The sequence below is a fragment of the Mauremys reevesii genome, linkage group 10 (genome assembly GCF_016161935.1).
Source record: "Mauremys reevesii isolate NIE-2019 linkage group 10, ASM1616193v1, whole genome shotgun sequence".
NCBI classification, from domain to species: Eukaryota; Metazoa; Chordata; order Testudines; family Geoemydidae; genus Mauremys; species Mauremys reevesii.
Genome location: NC_052632.1, coordinates 62,804,445 through 62,829,784, shown reverse-complemented (window position 1 = coordinate 62,829,784; position 25,340 = coordinate 62,804,445). Strand labels below are relative to the sequence as shown.

At 40.4% G+C, this 25,340-nt stretch overlaps 1 protein-coding gene across 1 annotated transcript in view; it reads right to left on the bottom strand.

The window, feature by feature from the left end:
* CLEC16A (C-type lectin domain containing 16A) overlaps positions 1–25,340 on the bottom strand; it is a 182,067-nt gene that overhangs the window by 96,503 nt on the left and 60,224 nt on the right. Inside the window, exons 14-18 of the mRNA XM_039490309.1 lie at positions 22,039–22,161; positions 19,043–19,152; positions 13,443–13,487; positions 11,047–11,097; positions 7,876–8,004 (exon numbers count right to left, since the gene is read on the bottom strand). Coding sequence (XP_039346243.1) covers positions 7,876–8,004; positions 11,047–11,097; positions 13,443–13,487; positions 19,043–19,152; positions 22,039–22,161 — 458 coding nt within the window. The remainder of the gene's footprint in view (positions 1–7,875; positions 8,005–11,046; positions 11,098–13,442; positions 13,488–19,042; positions 19,153–22,038; positions 22,162–25,340) is intronic.

Below are 25,340 nucleotides of genomic sequence, written 5' to 3'. Positions count from 1 at the left end.
ACAGAGAACACATAGTGAAGGTGTACCTCTACAATCTACGATCATAAGGCAGGTATCAGAGGGGTAGCCGTGTTAGTCTGGTTCTGTAGAAGCAGCAAAGAGTCCTGTGGCACCTTATAGACTAACAGACGTTTTGCAGCATGAGCTTTCGTGGGTGAATACCCACTTCTTCGGATGCAAGCAGGTGATAGTTTAAAATAGTTTAAAATGTGTGGACCAATTTGAACTATCCTTTCTGTTTAAGGGGGAAGATTTTTTATTCATTTATTTATTAATTAAAGACAGGACTAGTAGTACAGTTAGTAGCACTATGGGTTCTCGCTTGGGAAGCCCAAATTCTCTAGAGTACTGTTTGACCAGGAATATTGTAGTGATGATACCCTCACAACTGCTGGGGAGACATGGATGAAAGGAGGGGAAGTGAACAAGCAACACACTCAAGTGTCATGTTAGATGGTAGCTTGACATCTTCAGAGGGAACTGAAGGGAAAGAAGGTTTCAAGTGCACTACAGCCGATTTGATGGGTGGAATGTCATTGTTCAATGTAAAATGAATGCTCTGTAGTGATTGGAATGAGAAGGCCTAAGCAAGGCTTGTACAGCTATCTAGCCTGAATATCACTAACCCCAGAGTCAGAAAAGGAGAGAGAGAGAGAATTTACACATGTGCAAGAAACAATAACTTAGTGTGAATCACATTCAGATTGGTTGTGTACTTAATGTGTTTATTACAAAGACAAGGTGGGACCAACACAGCTACAACACCACTGCATACAACAATGTATTTATTAGATAGCAGTTACAATGGATTTACCATATTTTGTTATTTTATTGTACTATATTTCAGAAAGAATACATCACATTTTTTACATGGAGTTTAAAAAGTCTTAATGTTTAATAAAAGTTGTTATATATTTGAATGTTTGTTCAATGATTTTATAAACATACCAATTAATGTTTTATTAGAAAAGGCCTGCACTGTTTTTACCCACTCCAAAAACTGAAAAAACTTAAAATATAAAACAAGTGCTCAATTTGGTAGTGGGAGTAAGTTTTTGTTAAACAGCTGTACACAGGAGGGATGTATTTCCAGGAACATACACATGAAAAACCAATTAAGAGCTTGTATTTCATTCTCTTTTCTGCAGCTACCATTTAATGCTAAAAACAGTGACAGACCAGAGCTGGAGTGAAAATTAAAGCCATCTGTAAAAAGTTAGTGCAGCTTAAAGTTCTAGACAACCACCATCACCGTCCTCCCCTCATTCCCCATTATGGCTTAGTTTATGGAATCTGTGCTCAAGGATGCTATAAATACGTGCTTATGAGGGGAACCTATTTTAACTCTTATTTATGGACAGCACACAGCACACTTTTACCAGAATTAGCCTAATGGAAAGTCTGAAGAATGCATTCGTAACACATCAAGTGAATGGTGAGGGTTTTTTTTTTTTTTTAAGGTTGGTTAAGTTTAAAGAAAAGAGCCCCTTTTCTGACACTAACCAAATGAGGGGAAGAAACCAATACTGAACACAGGGGCAAAGAGTTACAAAGTATGTCATGCTTGACTTTCTTTCACCACCAGAAGCATCACTTTAGAGGAAATTCAGAAGCCTTAGAGTAGACTGGTGATATTTTAAAATACATCAAGGGCAAGTGATTCAGATCTCCTTGTCACCCACTGACCAAATGCCATGCAGCAGAGGTGAACAAATCAGCCCAAAATATGGGAGTGTGTGTCTGTGGACTGGTGACTATGAAGAAGCTCATAGGTAGTTACCGGTGACCTACACACAACTCAGCAAATGTGAGATTACGCATCCTTGGAAGGCAGAGGATGGCTAGTCACAAAAAGGAGGGTGCTACAAACAGCTGCTCTAAGCTACATATTCCCATTACACTGTCTAGGAACATGTACAGCAAGATGTTAGTAAAGCAGCAACTTCTGTCCCACAGCTTTTACTCTCTTCAAATTAGGAAATAGCGTACTTGTGTAGCGTCCATCTAAAGGAACAGTCTCGTACAGGAATCGCAAGCTTATGAACAAATTCCCATTTTGACTTTGAGATGCTAAGGATTTTGTTGGTTTGGATAAAATATTTATCTAGGTCTTTCTTGGACATTTCTGCTCTAGATTTTTCCTTCTGCCAGGGACAACAGCTCCTTCTTCCACACATTTGGTATTCAGAGCAACTACTATAGTGAAGGTGATGCTATGAAAAGGATATGGCATTCCAGCTCTCTCAGTTAGCTCCACTGCCTTTCCAGGTCCAAAGTTGTAATTAGGGCTCTGAGGAAGAGGGAAATTGAGCAGGGACACAATCCAATTTGAAGAACTGATTACAGATGAGTCATCTTTTTTTCCTTCACGATGCCTCTGCAAACTCCCACTTCACGGGGTAGTTTCATAATCAGTACCACAGTCTCTGGAAGGAGAGACAAGTCTGAACTGATGGCTGTAGTACACAGCAAACTAAGCATCTGGCCAGGATGCTAGATCCAGTGACCTAGTTAACAGTGTTTTGTGGAATGTGAATATAACCCCAGGATGCAGCACTGCATATTTCTTCAGTTGGGACAGGACAGACATACAATGTGGAATGTGACCTAAACCCCGCTTAGAGCAGAACAAATGTTTATTTGTAGCTTTCTATACCAGCCCTAACCCATTCTGATAAACATGGCAATATAATTGCTTGTCCCTTATTAGTACTATCCCAAAATGAAAAAAGTGTTTTGGTGATTTTCTAAATTCCTTGGTCCTATTTGAATAGAAAACAAATGCCCGTTTTGCATCAAGAGTAAGCAGTTTTGCCTCACTTGGATGTGAATGAAGTCTGCGAACAAATACTGGTAAGTTAATGGATTTATTGAGATGGAGTTCTGTTGCCACTTTGGAAAGTACTTTAGGATGAAGATGGAGGACTATTTTCTCTTCGTGAAGGACAGTAAAGGGTTGATTAGCCATGTGGGCCTTTAACGCATTTACTCTTGCAATACATGTGATTGCTATAATTAAGGCTGTTTGGATTTAATGGTTAAAAAAGAAATGTTGCACCATGTCACATAACCCCTCCTTTGACATAATGCTAATCTGAGATCCCCCATTAGAGTTGGCTCTGACTTGGAAGTAAATGTGCATTAGTCCTTTCATTAATCTCTTAACTGTGTCATGTGTGAAGAGAGTCTAGTGTGTGGCTGTTTATAGGAAGTAGCATTCTACTCATTCCTATCTGGGGGACTACTCAACTGCAGCAGGACACCGGGGCATACGGGACCACTAGATGTCCTTGGAGCCTAAAAGGATGCCTGCCTCCCTGCCCGCCCCTAGGTTCACAATTCCCATTTGAGTACTTCAGGAGACCCAATACCTCTTACCATGGTCAGTAAGTCAGTAGCCATTTTGAACATGGAAAGTAATTTCTCACTTATCCCCATAATCCCACAAGGGTGCAGCTGGCTGAACTATATTACTGTGGTAACATATTATGAGCTAAATGAATAAGGAATGATAGAAACAGTATATTCATAATATTCTTGGAAATATCTGCTGTTTCACTTTTTCTTCACACATATAAGTAGGCACCAGCAATTATACATACATGCAAAGAGATCTAAAGCACAAGTACTTATGAAGTAGAAAAGTGCTGATCTCCATAATAACAATGAGGAGTCTGGTGGCACCTTAAAGGCTAACAGATTTATTTGGGCATAAGCTTTCGTGAGTAAAACATCACTTCTTCAGATTCACGGAGTGAAAATTACAGATACAGGCGTAGATATAGGGGCACATGAATAGAAGGGAGTTACCTTATAAGTGGAGAACCAGTGTTGACAAGGCCAATTCAGTCAGGGTGGATGTGCTCCACTTCCAATAATATTGACACCGCCTCATCAATTAAGAGGGAAAATTGCATTTGTAGTGAGCCAGCCACTCCCAGTCTCTATTCAAGCTAAAATTAATGGTATTAAGTTTGCAAATGAATTTTAGTTCTGCAGTTTCTCTTTGAAGTCTGTTTTTGAAGTTTTTTTTGTTGAAGGATGGCTACTTTTAAATCTGTTATTGAATGTCCAGGGACATTGAAGTGTTTGCCTACTAGCTTTTGTATATTACCATTCCTGATCTCTGATTTGTGTCCATTTATTCTTTTACGTAGAGACTGTCCAGTTTGGCCAATGTACATGGCAGAGGGGCATTGCTGGCATGTGATGACATATCACATTAGTAGATGTGCAGGTGAATGAGCCCCTGATGGTGTGGCTGATGTGGTTGGGTCTTCTGATGAGGTCCCTAGAGTAGATATGGGGACACAGTAGGCAATGAGGTTTGTTACAGGAATTGGTTCCTGGGTTAGTGTTTCTGTGGTGTGGTGTGTAGTTGCTGGTGAGTATTTGCTTGAGGTTGGGGGGCTGTGTGTAAGCAAGGATTGGCCTGCCTCCTAAGGTCTGTGAGAGTGAGGGATCATTTTCCAGGATAGGTTGTAGATCGTTGATGATGTACTGCAGAGGTTTTAGCTGGGAGTTGTACGTGATAGACAGTGGTATTCTGTTATTTTCCTTGTTGGGCCTGTCTTGTAGTAGGTGACTTCTGGGTACCCATCTCACTCTGTCAATCTGTTTCTTCATTTCCCCAGGTGGGTATTGTAGTTTTAAGAATGCTTGATAAAGATCTTGTAAGTGTGTGTCTCGGTCTGAGGGATTGGAGCAAATGTGGTTGTATTTTAGGGCTTGGCTGTAGACAATGGATCGTGTGATGTGTCCTGGATGGAAGCTGGAGGCATGTAGGTAAGTATAGCGGTCAGTAGATTTCCAGTATAGGGTAGTATTTATGTGGCCATCATTTATTTGCACAGTAGTGTCCAGGAAGTGGATCTCTTGTGTGGACTGGTCCAGGCTGAGGTTGATGGTGGGGTGGAAATTGTTGAAATCCAGGTGGAATTCCTCAAGGGCCTCCTTCCCATGGGTCCAGATGATGAAGATGTCATAAATGTAGCGCAAGCAGAGGAGGGGCGCTAGGGGACGAGAGCTGAGGAAGTGTTATTCCGAGTCAGCCATAAAAATGTTGGCATACCGTGTGGCCATGCAGGTACCCATAGCAGTGCTGCTGACTTGAAGGTATAAGTTGTCCCCAAATCTGAAATGGTTGTGGGTGAGGACAGTCACAAAACTCAGCCAGCAGGTGTGCCTTGGCCTCAACAGGGATACTGTTCCTGACAGCTTGTAGTCCATCCTTGTTTGAAATATTAGTGTAAAGAGCTTCTACATCCATGGTGGCCAGGATGAACACAATGAACATTTTATAGTGGCAAGGCCAGCAGGCATAGTACTGCACTCTAAATACCAAAAGGAATGAAATTTCAAATTATGATTCTTAAAGGGAAAGAACCATTTAAGAACTAAGAGCTTCCATACTGGTGCTTCCATACTGGTTCAGACCATAGTCCATCTTGCCCAGTATCCTGTCTCTGACAGTGGCCTATATCAAAGTTTGAAGGGAAGTGTACAGAACAGGGCAATTATGGAACGGTCCATGCCCCGTCGTCCAGTCCCAGCTTCTGGCAGTGAGATGTTTAGGAACACCCAGAACATGGGGTTGCATCCCTGTCCGTCTTGGCTAATAGCCATTGATGGATCTATCCTCTATGAACTTATCAAGCTCTTTTTAAATCCCAGTTATACTTTTGGCAATCACAACATCCCATGGCAATGAGTTCCACAGGTTAGTTGTGTGAAAAGATACCTCTTGGCTGTATTAAATCTGCTGCCTATTAATTTCCTCAGTGCCTCTGGTTCTAGTATTGTGCAAAAGAGTAAATAACGCAACACTTCTGCATTAGTTTTTTCCACACCATTCAGGATTTTATAGACCTCTATCATCCTATCCCCGCTTAGTTGTCTTTTCTGAACAACCCTGAGATTTTTGGTCTCTTCTCATACGGAAGCCATTCAGTACTCTTGATCATCTTTGTTATCCTTCTCTGAAACTTTTCCAGTTCCACTATATCCTTTTTGAGATGGAGCAACCATAATTAGATAGAGTATTCAAAGGGTGGGAGCACCACCAATTTATATAGTGACATGATATTTTTCTATCCCTTTCCTAATAGTTCCTCACACACTGCTAGCTTTTTTGACTGCTGTTGTGCATTGAGTGGAAGTTCAGAGATATTTCCATGATGATTCCAAAATCTTTCCTGACTGATTCAGCCTTCCCTCTAGGCTCAGAAAACAAGGCAGTATCGACGACATCTTATTTCTTCCTATATAACATACTCAAAATCTGGTCTTTCCTTGTCCTTAGCACCAAAATTAACTAAGGCTCTTATCTCACATCCTGATTACCTCAAACTTATCTCCTCAATCCCATTTAAAATGTTGCTAAGACCACCTTCCTGGCCAGGATTTCCTGTTGAGTCAATTAACTGACTTTTTCCTCTGCAACCAATACAAGATGCTTCTCCTTACCTTCAAGGTGCTTCACAATTTAACCCCTCATCACTGCTCTATTACTACTACAGGGTACTTGGTTTTTTCCATCACTGTTGTCAAAAATGGCAGCCTCCATTGTCTGCTTCTCCAATAAGCACCCTCTATGTCAATCCTTGTGGGGGAAATGACCATTCCCATTACAATTTGGGAACCCAATACACTACCCTCATTCAAATCCCTGCTTAAGACTTACTTGTACTACAATGCCTGCAGAACACTGCCAGGTGATAATGTTAACAAATGCAACCCAAAATTACTGCTACCAATATAATTAGCCTTCATTAATAGGAAAAACCTTATACCTAGAAATGGTGTGCACTGTTATGAAAAAATATGTTTGGATTACTCTCTCCCTACTCCCACCGGACCCTGTTCTGTTTTATCCAATGGTTACTTCTTGCCAAACTAAGATTATGTCTTTGGGGCAGAAAAAGTATTTTGCTACATCTATACGTCTAGCAAAATGGAGCCAGGTTGGGGCTTCTGGTTGGTGCTTCATGCTTCTACTGAAGGGTGAATTAGACAGTGAAGCAAACTTTTGATTTTGGTACAGGATAAAAACTACAGGTATGGTTAACAGCATGAGATCAGGAAATGAAAACTTACACAGTCTCTCATTCCAAGTTTCTGGCAAACAGAGTCTAGGGACACTATCCCTGCCCATCCTGGCTAATAGCCATTGATGGACCTATCCTCCATGATCTTATCTAGTTCTTTTTTGAACCCTGTTATAGTCTTGGTCTTCACAACAATCCTCTGGCAAGATTAACTGTGTGTTGTGTGAAAAAATAATTCCTTTTGTTTGTTTTAAACCTGCTGCCTTTTAATTTCATTTGGTGACCACTAGTTCTCATGTTACGAGAAGGAGTAAATAATTCCCTATTTACTTTCTCCACACAAGTCATGATTTTATAGATCATCATATCCCCTCTTAGTCATCTCTTTTCCAAGCTGAAAAGTCCCACTCTTATTAATCACTCCTCATATGGAAGCCGTTTCAGACCCCTAATAATTTTTGTTGCCCTTTTCTGAACCTTTTCCAAATAAAATAGAGAAAACTCCATTGCCCAAATACAAATTAAAGTTACCATATACAAGAAATACTGTAGAGAAAACATTTCTGTAATGGATGGGGTATGAACTAGGTGACCTAACTGGGTCTTTTCCCATCTTTAGTTTTGATTCTATGATGCAATTTCCAGTATATTGGCCAAAAATACTTTAAGAGTTCATTACTATATGGATAATAGTCATAAGTTTAGCTGTTTAATTGATGATCTGTGTTGACATAACATTTTTCCCATGGAAGGTGCAGACAGTTGCCTATTTAGGGAAAGTCTTAAGTGTCGTTTCACCAAAGGATTTAAGAAAAGTAGGCTCACTCACTCTTCGTGTTCTTTCCACATCTCCACATGGCAGTCTCTTCACAAAATCAATACCAGTTAGTGGTGTCCCCGTTGGTGGGAGCAGAATGGAGGCATCCATCATCAAGTACTCCACATTCATGGGCTTACTCTATGAAAATAATTCCGCATTCAGCATACATTACAGCAATAAAAGAGTTTGAAAATTCACTTTCAAATGCAACTTACCACTTCTAACAAACCCCAGAAGCAGCATACATGATATTTTCAGGACTCTTGATATGGTGTGTGCGCATAGTGTGATGGGGCAAGGCCAGATGGCTACAGTAAAGTAGTGAGGAACAGTTATGTTAGCCCCAGGCTAAACAAATCCCTGGTACCATGGTAACCAAATGGCAGTTGCTCCAGGTTAATCAAGACACCTGGGACCAATTAAGATCCTTCTAGAAGGCAGTGGAGATAGCTACATTGATTGGGACACCTGAAACTAATCAAGGGCTGGCTGGAACTAATTAAAAGCCTCCCAGTTAGTCAGTGAGATGCGCGTGTGAGGAGCTGGAAGCAAGAGGTGCAAGGAGCTGAGAGTGAGAGGGAGTGCTGCTGCAGGACTGAGGAGTACAAGCATTATCAGACACCAGGAGGAAGGTCCTGTGGTGAGGATAAAGAAGGTGTTTGGAGGAGGCCATGGGGAAGTAGCCCAGGGAGTTGTAGCTGTCATGCAGCTGTTACAGGAGGCACTATAGACAACTGCAATCCACAGGGCCCTGGGCTGGAACCCAGAGTAGAGGGCGGGCCCGGGTTCCCCCCAAACCTTCCAACTCCTGATCAGACACAGGAGGAATTGACCCAGACTATGGGTTCTACCAGAAGGGAAGATCACTGAGGTGAGCAAATCCGCCAATAAGTGCAGGACCCACCGAGGTAGAGGAGGAACTTTGTCACAATAAATATAGATATAAAATTTAAACCAAATATACTCTATGTCAATATTTGCTCATCAAGGTAAAGCCTGGCTTTTTTCCCCTAAAAGTGGACCAAATAAATAAAATCCCAAACTTCTTATGAATTTATTGATGTACTGCAGTGCACCCAAAAAAGGAAAGAGCATTACAGTGCATATAAAACAGATGTTAATATGTATTTCTAACATTTTAAATTTGAAGTTTGCCTACAGAGTACATGTTTTTTCAAATGGTATCCCAAAGAAAAGGGGAGAGTAGGATGGCAGACAACTGAAGCCTACTCTTGTTATGATGATGTGCCTCCAGATGCTGCAAAATAAAACAGCGCTGAAACAGATAAGGATCCAGGCACTGTAATCTCAAACTGGTGTTTGCCACAAGCAAAGGTTCTGAATACAAGTCCCCATGGCTTGCTAATGGGGCGGAGGGGGAGATGGGGAGAAAAAGAAAAGTAACAGACTTCTCAGCATCATACACCTTTTGAAGAAGTTCCTAGGGTATCTAAAATGTTGCATAACTCAGTTAAAACTGTTTTAGTGAATAAGAAATTTGGTGGGTATTAATCTGCAAGATTAAGATAGCAGAAAAAACAACGTGGAAGTGTAAATTAATGATAATGCTATTGTGAATGCATAATTACAAGAAATGAACAGCTCTGAGATAAGGTGAACCAGCTATCCTAAAGATAAAATCACATTCAGGAACAAATTTGATCAAGTTTCTTACTGATAAAGGTGAATGAGTTCAAAAATGAAGCTAACATTTCAAAGTACGGTTCTACCCTGGAAAAGTAAAAATGCAGATATGGCACCATCTGACTCAGATCTGCTGATGCTGGTGAAATACAACTTTTTACTCCTTGGCCTTGCAGAGACAGCAGTGAGCGAGCTGGTTTCTACTCCTCCTGCTTCAACAGAATTATTCACTATGAACAAATCATATACCCTTGTGCAAATCATATACCCTTGTGTTAAAGGCAACAGAGATGCACAGATGTCATGGAGTACCTCATTTTGCCTAAAGAGCCTCTGTTACAATGATTGTGCTTGAAGGAGAGAATGAATCTTGACTTCTCATCTGCTAGTGTAAATCAGAAACAACTCTAGTCAAGTTAACAGATTTACATCAATCTAATGTTGGCATAAGGTGGGAGAAGAATCTGGTCCATAGATCTCAGAATGTGTTTGCAGAACTGCTAGAGAACAACTTTGATCTCATAGCAATGGACTCCGTTCCAAGTAGAGAGGCAATACACATGGAACCATCCAGCACTAGTTTTTCAGGCACTTTTCAGAATAGAACCACACCACCGTTCAATGAAAGCTACACAATACTCAAAGATCGGAGGAAACATTTCAGAATATTTCCAACCTCCCCACTTTGAGAAGACTCACGAGGTTCCTCCCAATATTAAACATTTTTTTTGTAATATACGAACTGTAGATTGTACACTTTAATAGGAGACTTAATTGTTAATTGTTGTGCCTCCTGATATTATCTAACAGGACAAAATATTTGTGACACTAGCAGTCTGGCAACCCAGAATCAGAGATGTCCAAACACTGTTTTAAGACATGATGTTTATAGGTTAAATATTAAATTTCTGCAAAATCAGGGACTGTTCTCTGGCCAGCATTATGATTATAGCAATGTCAACTGCCACTAGTATCAATGCTGAGAAAAATCAGTTTTAATTAAAACTGTCTAAACTTGAGTTGACAAGGTATAAATCATGAAGAGATTATTACACAGGGTGTTATGCTGCTGGAAGTGTTATCTTTCGAATATGATGTAAAATCCAGGCTCTGCTGTTAGTTGCAATCCACAGGGCCCTGGGCTGGAACCCGGACTAGATTCCATTCCCCATTTCACAAGAGAAGCGGTGTTTACCAAACTGAGATCTAGCATGGAAACCAGGGTTATTACATTCTACACAATTCACAGAGGAAAAGAGGATTTTTTTTTTTTTTTTTTTTTTTTTTACTTGACTGGTGTTTTGGAATGCTGTTAAACAGATACTACACTTCTCAGGGGATTAAGTGATCTCTATGCTTGTTATAGAATTTTTTGTGGGGAATTTTTAGATAAAGGCTATATATAAACGTAGGCATGCTCCTCTGAGCAAAAACACATGCTGTTTTATTATTCCAGTCCTATAAATAAAATTCTTGGTAATTTATGAAGTTTTACATCAGCATTTCTATTTTAACCTCTATTTTCTAATCACTTACTGTCATACTCCTGTATTCGTCTTCAAACATATCCAGAAAAATCTCTTCTCCCTTAAAAAAACCCAAGATATTATTTCTCCATATATAAACATGTACATTATGGATCCTGGGTTATGATTGAGAAGCCATCTGTTTTTCATTACACACATTTCTCATAAATCACCAGTAAATTAAAGTAAAAAGAAATCCTGCATCATTGTTCAGCACTCAACATTCTTTTAAGAACTTGCCAAAATAGGAAAATTTCATGTCTGTTCATTGTTTTGGGATATCTGACATTAATTAATCGTTAGTAGGAGTTGAAGTGTCAGACTGAATATTTCAGTTCTCTCATGATTTGTTTACAATGCACTAAAAAGTGAAATGCTGTAAACATCTCACTTAATAGGGGGGAAAAAAGAAAATATTTAAGATGCTGAGAATAAATTATGAGCCATTCTAAAGATCACTGCTGAGCAAGAAGTGTCATTAATAACCATGTGTCTCCCTAACACTGACAGAGTCCCTGATGTACTCCAATGAGGTTTAAGTTTCAGGTTCTGTTCCATTGTAAGTAGCAGAACCATGTAATAAACTACAATCATATACCTCTGATACCTTGCTTGCACTTTACTCACTAATCCACGTCTAAGACAAAATTGTTACTAACCTATTGTGCAACACATCTTGAAGAAAAATAGTTACAGATGTCCATTCCACTTCACGTGTGTGCACAAGCAGTGCACCAGAGCTAAAGATTTTTTTCCATTAGCAGTACTCAGGATGGCACATGCACCTTTTGCATGCTTGTGTTATCAGCTAATGGTATAAAAGATGGAGCTGCCCCCAACACACCCTCAGTTCCTTCTTACCACATAAATTCCAATGTAGAGTGGAAAAGGGGTGGGTTGTGGAATGGACAAGAAGCATGGAGAAGAACCAGTACCAGTAGGCCTACTTCTTGCATGATTGAAGAATCTGGCACCGAGAATCTAGCACCGAGAGGCAGAGCAAAACTTTAGCTGCTGCACAAGTCTCAGGTGTTGTCGGCACTGAGACACTTCTTTGGCCCAGCAGTTGCTGCACCACAAGTGTCAGCACCACAGTAAGAACTGGCCTCAACGACCCAGAAGCCAGTGCCAGAGTCAATGATTCTTACAGATATATAGCAGAGGTCAGTACCAGAGCGTGTTGTCTACCTGCCATATCTGCTACTCTGAGGATACATGACAACAGGGATCTCAGTCTCATGCCAGAATCAGATCTACCCGTATTAGAGGAACAGTGTTCATTGGATCTCATGTGTTTTTTCCTCAGCACCAGAGAAGGGGATTGGTGCCTTACCTTTGATGATGATCTTTCGGGGGTAAATGAGAATGTCCAGAGGGGCACATACAGCAGACATGGATGTATTTAGCACCTGCACCAAGTAGGAAGGCTCCAAAGATGGACGCAAGACAGCTTCCATAAAAGCATGGCACAGTCTCACCTCCCTGTCCTTTTTTGTATGCAGCTTGAAGTCTTTACAGATCTGGCAGTGGGTCTTGAATGCAGCCCTCACCCAGACACTTCAGGCACCTGGAACGAGGGTCACTCACTGGCAGAAACATCTTGCAACCAGCATAGGGCTTAAAACCAGAGGACCAAAGGCATGGCTTGGTACTGAATAGCAACACCTGACCACTAAGAGGGACTCAATGCCAGAAAACAAAGAAAAAGAAAGAAAACCTAGACAAACACACATACACATGCACTATAACTATACACAAAGATACAGAGAAAAAAAACACTGATGTTTGGGAAAGACTTGAGTAAACAAGTCAACACGCTCTGACAATTAAAGGAACTGAAGGGGCCAGGGGTAGCTCTGTCCTTTATATCATCAGTCAGTAGCATGAGCATAATAAAGATGCATTGCGTCACCCCAGTAGACACTGCTAAGGAAAAAAACATCTCCAGCTCTGGTGGACTGCATGTGCACATGCCTGAAGTTGAGCGGACATGTGCAGTCATGAAGAATAAGCAATTTGCAATGCCCATTTTTTTCCAGTAAAGAAAACCAACCAGTATAATGATTGTTTCAAAGGCAGAAGTCCTCCCTTACTCGAAAAGTTAAGCTGCCCTGAAAGCAACAGAGACACAAGGTGAGTGAGCATTCTGACTTCAGAAGTTGGTCCAATAAAAGATATTACCTCACCCACCTTGTCTTTTCAATATCCTGGGACAGAAATGGCTACAAAGACATTGCATACAATATGGGCAATATAATTTATGGTATTAAATTCCATCATTTTCTTTAAATATTATGTACACTTTTTTCTAATATATGCACACAGTGTAGTGTACCGCAGTTTGAAGAGGAAATATTTAAAATAATAAAGGATTAATTTATTTTATCCACCTCTTTAAAAAAGTACCTTATAGAAGCGCCGCAGAAGATGAACACTCTCTTCTCTTGCACCCTAGAGAGAAGAAATTGATCAGATCATCACTGATCAATACCCAAAATTAATGTTACTTACTTGCAACTGGAGTTCTTTGAGATGGACTCTGCATATTTGCACTCATGGAATGTGCACGCGGGTGCACTGAGACAGTGGCCACTGGAGCACTCGTGTCCCCTCCTGCTCCTCCCCTCACCAATCCCAAATGTTCTTGAGGTCAGGCTATAAAAAGCTGTGGTGCTCCAGCCACCTCAGTCCCTTCCCACTGCTTCCTCAAGTCTAGTTTATAAGAGTCAAGGAAGAGGGAAGGTGATCAGAGAGCGCAAATACGCAGAATCTGTCTTGACCTACAGTTACAAATAGCATACTGTTATTTCTCCTTCGCGTGGCCTCTGTATATTCCCCTGCATGGGAGAGATTGGCAAGCAGTAGATGCAAAGGAACGCAGGATGAGAAGTCCTAATTAATAAGTGATTGAAGGACTGCTCTGCCAAACTGAGCTTCAAATCTGGTCTTGAGGTTCAGACAGCAGTGTTTTGTAAGAATGTGAACTAGAGCTCCAAGTTGCAGATTTACAGATTTCTAATCGGTTTGTGTCTGAGACATAGTACTGAAGCTCTGTTGGCCCTAGCAGAGTGAGACCTTATACGTTCCATTCCTATTCCTGAAGTGAACGTAAAAGCTTCTCCTGCACAGACTTTGACCCAGATAAGTAATGTTCAGGAAGACATAACTTGCCCCTTTTTATTCTAAGTAAAGTAGATATAGCTTTGGTGAACGTCTATACTATTTACAAGGGAATAAAGAGTTAGCTAAAGCTCTTTTAACATGAAGAGCATGCAGTTTGGCTTCACCCTTCTGCACATAAAACTCAGAGAAACAGAAGTGAACTGATTAATGTGAAAATCTAACTACTTTAGGGAGTGAAGATGTCCAACTATTTTGTCCTCATGAAAAAAAACAAACTGTAAATGGTGGTTCTGCCATTAGTGCCTATAACTTGCTCAGTCACCTTACACACAGAACTGCCTCCAGGAGTGCTATTTGTATAAATGAAATAAAAACAATTTCTCCCATTGGCCCAAATGGGTGTTTCATTAAATGTGTGAGAACCAGATTTATATCCCACCAGGATGATGGTTTAATAGAAGGATAAATGTTACATCTCTTTAAAAGATTTCTTAGCTGTTTCAAGAGCAAACACATATTTATCATCAAAAGGTCAGAAGGCTGATATGGCAGATTAATGAACTGTCAGTAAAGAAAGCAACAAGTCTGAGATTTTCAGCTGGAGCAAGTATTCCAGTATACACTGAATTGGGCAGTAAAAGGGGATGTATTATTATTACCTGCTGACACTGTGAAGCTTTTCTGTTTTAAATTGTACCATCTGAGTAGATTCTTTTCTGGAGCTCACTAAGACATTCTGAACATCAGCAGAACAAAGTAGTTCAAAGTCCTTTAGAAACCTATTGCCCATGTGGTGACATGCAGAGCACTTTGATCTAGATGACTGACTCCATTATCTTGTTGGATCAGTAAATCTGGAGTAACAGGCAGCATTTTGTAGGTCCCCCGGTACAGTAGGTCTGGTGACCATTGTTCTCTAGGCCAACCAGGCGTGAATAAGATTATCTTGACCTTGTTCTGATTTACTTTTCTTATGATCCCCTGCATAAGAGGATAGGAAGAAAGGCATGCAGGAATCCTTGCCTTCATTATATGCAGAATCAAAATTCAAATGCCTGTCTCTCTCTGCTCATAAACAAAACCTTTGACATTTCACACTATTTACAAAGAAGTCACCACCATGCAAAGATTTCCTCCGTCACTGGTGTTTTCAGTGATCATTTGTGAGCATCTATTGTGATTCTTCTTAGTTGGTCTGTCAGGTTGCTGTTCTTCCCTGACAGGTGCATAAGAATACATCATTCCTATAAAACTGTAATCTCTCTGCAAAGTTGAGTAGAATAGGAACCTCTGTTTGTAATATTGTTCATAACCACCTAGACCCACTGTGCTGGAGATGATGTAAGAAAGTTTTTAATGCCTAACACATTTCTCTGAGCTCTAGAAGGTTTATATGTAACTTAATCTCTGGGGGATTTTAGTGTTCCCTACGCTGTGAACCAGAAGCAGTGAGGCCCCCATGTGTTGCTGGACACATCAGAGGTAACTGTTGTAAATGGAGCACGAGGGCTGAATGCCATACCACAGAAGACATTGCAAGTTGAGTGCCCCACCTCAAAAAAATTGCAGCAACCATTGGAATGGTTAATTTTCAATACAATAGTCTAACTGGTTGACAGCCAGTGCTATAAGGTTCTCATTTTGAGATTAGCATATAGGGTGAGTTATTTTGAAGCTAAAAATCCCATCAATTTGTGGTAGAACACTACTTAATGTCCATTCAAAAGGTAAAGAGCTTTTATAGGAGATTTGTAAGAGTAACTTTCAATTTATCAAGAACCCAGGTCTTTCAAAGGGAGTATATTCAGAAGAGAGCATTGTAAAGGTGTTCCTTTGATTACATAACCTATTGTTCAAATTGTTCACATAAATTCCCTCTTATGAGTTGCCACCAAAGATGCACATTCTGTAAATACTCTGTGATGATTTTGCCCCACTAAATGAAGGTACTTGCGATGAGTGATTCTTCTGGAGATATGGAACAGGTGTCCTTTAAACAGAGAGCAGCAAACCACTCCTTAAGAATGGGAGAGTATGGTAGAGGCTCAGGTCAGCATATGGAAATTAATTTTCCTGATGAAAGTGTTGAGCTTCTTAAGGTCTAGTATAGAGTGAAGACCTCCATCTTTTTTTAGGAATCAGAAAGTACCTTGAATAGAACCCTGTGTTTTCCAATTTCTTTGGTACCTCCTCTATTCCTTGGTACTACCCTCTTTTGGGGAGGGCAAGAACCAATTATCTCAACAGGTTTTTGCAACGAGGGTTCCTGAATAGGGAATGGAAGGATGAAGAGTTTTGAACTGTATTGATATCTCTTGTAATTTCTAAAAGACACTTGCCTGTAGAAATGCAGTGGAAAAAATGATGCAGTCAGGCTCTAAATTGGGGGAAATACACTTGAATTAGTACTGGATTGTAGTTCCTGGGCAGTATGTCAAACTTTGGGCCAAAAGCCCGACATCATAGCTCTCAAAGATGATTATTTGCACTGATTCTTGAAGTTTCTTCACACTGAAAGGGCTACTAAAGAGGATATTGTTGGTAATAACAGTCTCCTGTGGGGAAGTTGAAAAGAGGAAGACTATGATGGGCTACCTTAAAACCAGGTTTCCTCTTGGCCTGTTGCTAGATGCCCAGCAACCTGGCAGTGTGTCTTGTCTAACTTTTCCAGAAACCTCATTAGTTCTGGTACTAAAGTCCTTCTCTACGGGAAGATGCCCAAATTTAGACGTTGTTTCTGGAATTCTTGAAGATTTAAACCAAGTGAACCTTCTGATAGATCTGTAGTTTTTGCAATTTCTAACTGCAGGGTTGGAAGAATCAAGAGATGTTCCCAAGTCATATTTTGCCACTTGCTGATCCACCATAATGATGGCATTTGCCAGTTCTCTGTTAGTCTGGGAGAAGTTCAGTAGGCACTGACATTTTCACCCAAACGTGGTATTGGTATAGCATGAACACTGCTTGTTACTTCACTACTCAAACCTAAAGTGGAGGAAGAGAAGGCTTCCCCCAACCCTCATAAATCCATCTTCTTTCCATCCTTATATGAAGCAGTATAGAAGGACTGATCCACCTTTAGACCTCTGAACAGCCACTTATACCACCAGGGAGTTTGATGGTATGCGTGTGTTAGAATACAAGAAGCCATTTTGGGGTAAATGAAAATAAACACACACATTATATCAGATATTGGTTGAACCAAAGCTGGGCTTGCCCACATGAGCATCACAAGTTGTAGAATTCCATTTAATACTGCTGAGAGACTATACAATGTCAAAGACTGCATATGAAATCTTTTATTGAAGTAGTTGGTATTCTTGCCTCTAATTCGAGAAAGGCAACAGCATCTTCACATGAAGATGAAGCAAAAGTCACTCCCACGTTTTCATCAAGGGATAGTCAATCATTAAATACAGGATCTGTTTCCTGAAGTTTGTGTAAAATCATCTACTTCTTCACCTTCCAATGTATTATGCACTACAGTAGAGAACTGTTCTTCCTCCTTCAGTTTTACAGACAAATGCAGTATCTTTAGCTGTGAAGGTTCAAAAGGAGACTAGCATTGTCTGGTGCAATGATTGGAATGAAGGTATGAATAATGTCAAGGAGCTGGCCAATAGTGCCTTCTCTGCCATGGCAGCATTCACCAGTCTAGCCACTAATCAACAGTTTGATCAATTAATAAAAAAAACAATAAATATCCTTCTCTGGGGAAGGCAAGGCACTATGTGACACTGATGCTGGGAAGCCTGAAGGGCAAGCAGCACAGGGCTTAATGCCCAGCTGCTTAATTTTTGGATCTGCCATCAAGGTTTCTTCCAGGACTAATGCTTGGAGCAGCCACCCTAACCCTAAAATCGTAATATAGTATAAAGTTAGAATATGTACAGATTTTTATTAAAGATAGCTAGGAAATTTAAGGAGGATTCAGAGCAATGATCTAGAGCAATTCCTAATCCATCACGCTAGTAATTGGAAGGAATTGAATTGGCCAGAGAGCCACGCCCTCTTTCCAAGAGCACTCCAACAGGCACTCCTAGTTAAGGTTCCACTGTCTCAGCTGTATCCAGTTGGCATATCCCATGAGTGAAAATATGAAGAAGCCACCCAAAGGAGAATTATTTCCTGATAATTTCCTTCAGAAAAAAAGCTGATTATATATTAGGCATGGTTTCTATCCACTCAGCCTCCTAATCTTCATCTTGATGAAAAGAATAGGAGTTTTGCATTTACAAAACGTCTTTCATCTGCGCAACTCAAAGTGAGTCACAAGCAATTAACTCTCACTGCACCATTGCGAGATGGGGAGCATCCAAATTTTACACAAACGCAGGGCATGTCTGCACTGCCCCGCAGTTCTGGGGGTGTGAATAGCAGTGCACACCAAAGTGCTGCCCTGTAACTGCCCCATGCAGATGCTGCATAAGAACTAAAAGGTTCCTAGTTTCCATAACTTAATCCTCTTCAAACAGGACCATGTTAATGTGAAGTAGCAACTGTTTAGTGTGCACCGCTATTTACACCCCTGGAGTCAGAACTGTGGGGCAGTGCAGAAGTGCCCTTATACGCAGCTATGTTGACACTTTCCTGAGTTCACACAGCAAGGTGATGGCAAAGCTAACTGCAGGAGTCCCAATTCCCAGTTCCTTAATCTAACCCCTAGACAGCCTCTCTCCTCAGATAGTTCTGTGCAATTAAACAAAAAGGTATTTGCTGTAAAGATGGATTATATGAAACTAAATAGAACAGAATGATCTGTGCAGCTTTAGTTCATGTCCAGCTGTCATTGTAACCAACAAAATCATTACTTATGTGGGCCCTAACACTAAAACACTTTCCTTAAGGTGATGGCTAAGTAACACTAAGTAGCACACACTTACCTCAAGGCAAGCAAGGTGAACATCTTTTATAATACTGCCACTTTTAGATAATACCAGCTGCTTTAGTAATAGACAGCCCAGTTCCAGTGTTGCCAGACGAACTTTGCCATCTAAAGTAAGAGGTCAATTAGAATTCCAATGTACAGGGTATTTACTGAGGCGAAATCTCCTTTTTACTCAGAAGCTTTCCATATGTTTTCCATTTCTTCTGCCTCCCGCCCCGCACCCCCACCCCATCCCCACAATGGCCACACACAACAAAACCGGAATATACTACAATACCATGATCGACACTCAGGCACATAGATTATGACCTTTCAAAATAGTGATCTCTCAAGAGGAAGTTGAGGTTATTCCTGTCACTGATGGAGTCCACTACTTCTCTGGGAGCTGTCAAATCACCATTGCCAGGAGACTCAGCCCCAGACACAAAATAAAAGCAAATGTTTTGGCTTTGGGCTAATCCAAACTTCAGCAAACAGGATTTTTCAAACATTTGGGGAGAGGAAACCTTAAGAGCACTCTTCTCTCCTCATCCCCAGCCCACTCCTTCAGGTTGAAAAACTGTACTACACCAGTGCAGCATTCAGGAACAGAAGCATAATCATCATCATTCACTGTCATGGACCAGGACCTCATTGTGTTGATGATATACAAACACAAGACTGTCTCTGCCCCCAATCTAAATATAAGGTAACAGACAACAGGTGGATACAGATGAGAGACAATACATACAACAGGTGGATTGATGGGAGAGAACAAACAGCCAACATTGGTCAGCATGACAAGCAGCAATCTCAGCACACCAGCAGTCTTAAGTTTTTTCAAGGCATTAAGGAAAAGAGAGTTTTAAGATGGGATTTGAAGGAGAACAATGAGGTGGCTTTGCAGATGTTTATGGGTAGTCCCTCCTATGCATGATGGAAAACTTGGAAGAAAACACAGGGTATTTATTTGAAAAACAACAAGTTTGCAGTTAAGGCTGGCATCGCTGAAAGAGCAGGAGTGGGAGGCAACATCTCAAAAGCATATGCAACAACAGGTAGCATGGGATAGGCAGTGAATGGCCTGGAAAGTGAAGACAAGTAACTTGGGTCTGGTGTGGTGGGGAAGGGGGAGCCAGCGAAGGGATGCAAAGTGGCAAGTGACAGACAAAACAGCAAGCTAGGAAAGTGATTGTTGCAGCAACATTTTAAATAGATATGTGCGAGGCAAAGATTGCCTCTGTCAAGGATGTGAGTGAGTGAGAGAAAAAATGTTGCTGTAGTCAAGATGAGGACTTGGATGAGAGTTTTAGTTGTGGGGATGATAAGAAATGTCGAATCTTAGCAACATTATATTATGCAGAAAATTTGTCATATCTAGATTCTCACATCCAGGCTATGTTTAAACCTTCCAGAGAAGACGATGTTGCCCAGATTACAGGGAGGATGAGGATGTTGCCCAGTGATAGGGAAAAGAAGGAGGGTGGCAGGATTTGTGGGGGAAGATTAAGACCTCTATTTTGGCCATGTCGATCTTAAACTGACGGCTAGACATCCATGAGATGTCAGGAGGACAGGAAGGGATTTTAGTTTAGACAGCAGATGGTGGTTCAGAGGAGAGAGAGATCTGACAATCCTCAGCATAAAGATCATAGTCTCATCCATGATTCTGGATGAGATTACTTAGAGAAAAATTGTAGAGGGAGAAGAGGACCAAAAACAAGGCCCTGTGGACCCTCATCCAAAGTTGGAGCAGGAAGAGGGAATAAGGAGACTTCTCTGAATCATGTATAACACACTATCAGTTTTGCCCAGCAGTGCTAATTATGGATTCCAAGGAAGTGCTTTTGTTTAAATAGAACCAAACAGACTCTAGCCCTGCATACCTTCCTTCCGCAAGCACATGCATGCTCAGTACATGACATCACACAGGATGTTTGAGAGAGTCACTTATTAAAACGCTGTCAGCGTATCACTGTTTATGTTCACTGAATTATATAATGTATTAGAAAAACCAGAAGTGAGGTCACTGCAGAGTGTATACATGAAATATTAGCACAAGTTAATAACTTCCCAGAATCACACCGTATTAAGTAAACAAGCATTTCAGATGTCCACTTATGCATGGCTGAGGACTTGATTGAAGTGCTTTGGTGTCGTAGCATGAGGGAGCAAAGTTGGGGAACGCTTGTTTCCTCATTGAGTCTTTCGGGGGGAGGTCAGGGTGAGAGAAGGGAGGAGGGCTGGGGGAGGCAGTGAAGAGCTAATGCTTGAACACAATGTTTCCATGAGTTACTTAATTTAGAAGAGGTGAGATGACTATAGCCACTGGAAAAATGGGTTTGTTCCTCCCCCCACCCACACAAATTTGAACTTTATAAAAAACTTCAGTTTTCTGATAAAAACAAAAAAATTGAAGGAAAGCAGACATCTTTAAAAAAAATTAATTTAGCGGAATGCTCAATTTTGCACTAAAAAAAACATTGATTGAAAATTCGTAATCAGCCTAGAAATGAAGGGCAGCTACAAACTAAGGAGCTAAATACTGCAAAAATTACACATGGAAGTAACTTTACTCGCAGCTGTAGTTTTACTGAAGTGCATGCATGCAGGATAGGACCTAATATCAGTTACTAAAATGTAAACTCTCTCTCTAGTCATTGCTTGCTGAACATTTTGCTTATGTAACTCAACAATAAGCAGGCACTCTAAGGTCTTAGGCCACCCTGTTGTCTTGAATGCAACAGCAACTATTCAGATGAAAAGCGGAATTCCTACTTACCGTACTCTGCACCCCAGTGGAATGCCACCATGTATCTCTTTCATAAGGCATATCTGCTTATCATTTAACAAGAGCATGCTAGTTCCAGTTGAATAGCAGCAAGTCTCTTCCGCATGGGGAATGGGGCCAGTTACTTAGTACTTCAAATATTTTAAGCATTGACACTACATTTGCAGAACTTATTGCTGCACAAAAAAAGTAATCAGTTAACGTGATCAAAAATGTTCTACCTGGTTGAGCAGCATAATTCATTATCCTGATGAGCCTTTCTGCAAGCACGTGGTTGTATGAGCTTTTCTCCTCAGCATGCTGGGCTGGAAGCTGAATTCTCTCCAGCTTGACTGGGTCAATTCCTTTTGAAGTGGAAGAAAATAGGAGGATATTTTTTAGCTAATAGCTATTAAAAATTGCAATAAGTCATCTTGAAAATGCAGAGTATCATAAGCAATATAGAACTGCATTGGCATAGAGTAAAATTGTGACATTTGAATGGCTGTGCCACAGTTAGAAAAGAAAGCAACAACAGAAGATTGAACAAAATTTTACAACCTTCCAGGTTGGGATAGTCAAAAGGAGCCTGAGGAAAGGAGACACTCAAATCCAGCTGAAATGGATGCCTAAATGTCTTCGATTCCTTAGAAAATCATTTAAAATTATTATTACTTTGTTGACAACTGACCAAGTCATCTAAGGGTCCTGCTGGAAGTCTGATTTAAGAAAACCAGAAACATTTTTTTTCCTATGTGTTGAGATGAATTTCTCTTAACAACCAACAGTTACCAGGGAACAAGCCAGATTAAAAGGCTCATAATTACAACTCCAAAATGCTAAACACACTGGCTTTTGTGAAAGTATCTACAAGAAATTAAAACAAATGCCAAGTTTTCATGCCAAGTTGGATTTCTCAGAATATGCTGGTTTGAAATATTACCCTTTATGAATAACATGTGTTACAGTAAGACCTCAGACAATGATTACAGACTGTGTTAAAAAGCTCATTGTCTTGATTCCAAGTAACTAAAACAGTTCCATAATAGATCAAAACAATGTACTCCACTTTATTGAATTTCTTCCAACCCTGAACTCCTGCTTGCTAAACCAATTCAATGTCACTTGTGATACCTTATGGTTATATCTTTTTTAAGTGTGCTTTTCAAAACACTTGATTTCAGTGTTTTAGTATAGCCTCACTTTATTTATTTGCCAGATAAAACTAATTCCAACAGCTTGCATGGTAAAAGTAAACATTTATTTTGTGGCAGGTATCAAATGAAGCCTGTTTAACATTCTTCTTTCAAACAGTTTTGCATATTAGTTTTGCACAGTTACACTGCTGACTGTAATTATAATTGGCTGATGCAACTGTTTTGTTTCCCACTAAAAATCTTAAAGAAAGGTTTGTTTGCAAGGGATTAAGCCATTTCTATTCATTTTGAAGTTTGCCGCATTTTACCATACCCTGAAGTATGATTTGTGTAGTATGCTGGATTCAAAGCAAAGCATGCTGACTACAACAATGTAGTGGCAACACAGGATTCATGTAATCCTTCCACAGTCAGAGTACACCCAGGCATAGGAACAGTCTATTCCCCCCCACCCCCCCCCCCCAATCTCAAATACTGAGCGTGGCTTGTTGTTCAAAAACATCATATTTTTACACCATAATCTTTATTGTTACTGCTTGGCCAATATGGTTTGAAAATTGTTAAAGACTTTATAAACAAAACTTAGGGGTATTAACAGCGATCACAAAAATGTGTGACTGACTGTGTAGTGTGGAGGGTAATTGTGCCATTAGTAATGACATTTCCCTAAAGAGATGGAAATAGATCAGCAGTAAAAGCCTTCTGCCAGCAAGTTACTATTTAAATATGTGACCAAATATTCAACTTCTGGGCTTTTTTAGATTTAAGTGTGCAACATGTGTAATGAATAGAAACATGGATGCAATGTGTATAGTTAGAAGACAACACAATACTTCTAAATGAACACGCACTGACTTCACATACTTAGCATGTAAAACGGTTCTATATGGATTCCAGGGACGGGTCAATTTTCATCTTGATAATGAACAAAATTAATTACTAGTAATTAGAATTCTATGTGTGCTCTCATCCTTTGGAAAGTCCTACATTGCTTTGTCTAATCAGGTGACACTGATATGAAAAGGTTTCCAAGCCTGCTCTATTAATGATACATTGCTTGAAAGTTGCCCTTCTAAAGCAACAGAGCACACGTCCTCAATTCTGTAGAAATATGCAAATGCAGACAGCTTCCATACATTGACACCCATTCTAACAAGAGAATCATTTGCTGATAATTACCAGTGCTTACATGTTAGATGTGTAAGATGCACCCCTAGATAGGGCTCAGGGTAGAAGTACATAACAAGTACATGCGAACACTTCCTTCAGAAGTGGACATAAAAGTAGCACTATTCCACAGAAACAGAACCAGCTACCTCAACTACCATAACATACCACAGTCAGAGAAGTCCGTCTGACAACCAAGTCCTAAAGCCTTATAGGGCTTTATGGATCAAAGCCAACACTTTAACTCAGTGGTTCTCAACCTGTGGCCTGTGAGCTCTTGTGGCAAAATCAGCACAGCACTGCAGCCATGTGACATCCTCAGGGCCATACAGGTAGTATTGGATGTGACCCACAATGGTAAATAGTGCTTTAACTGAACCTGAAAGCAAATAGAAAGCCAAGTCCTTTTGAAGAACTATTGTTGCTTTTTACTATCACTACCTAAAAGGTGAGACGTAGTCTCTCTTCTACACTAACTTTCCAATGGTCTTCAAATACAGCACACTGGATTATTGTAATCTAGAAGATAGTAGCTAACAAACCTCTCTAGAGGATTTCTCCACTAAAGAGAGACAAAGCTAGACTGTTAACATGGGTTACATAATCCCCCAATTTATGGAAACTCATAACCCAAGTCTATAAAAACGTTCAAATCCCTGTATGGGTCATCACTTGTAATTATGGCCTTGGCTGGATCATCATATACAGGGATTAAACCCAGGACTTAAAAACATGAGTCTCTACTGCTAGAGCTAAAATTACAGGCTGCATTAGTTCAGAGACAGAAAGTTCAAACCTCCGTACATGGTCACTTATTAGAGGGGAAGTAACAAAGCTACAGTTAGCATAAGTTACACAAGGGTTATTGTGGCAGGGCCATGACCAAGGGAAAATGGAACTAGCGCCTCATCTCACACAAGTGGAAAAATATTATCGGCCAATGATGCCTCCTGCAATTCAAAACCCATAAAGACAAATGAACACCCAAATTGCAAATCTCTTGGGCCAAACATGGCCCAAGCCACATAATAACTGGAGCAAGACTCATTCCTGTAATGTCTTAAAAATTTCTTCTGCACACTATCACCATCTGTGTTATCCAGGCAGTTTTCAGCCAACTCGCATCCAAATCTCAATTTCAGTTAGACACAGAGAATGGTGAGGTAAGACAGATGGAACTGAATCCCATCCACACATCGGTGACACCACAACACAAACTA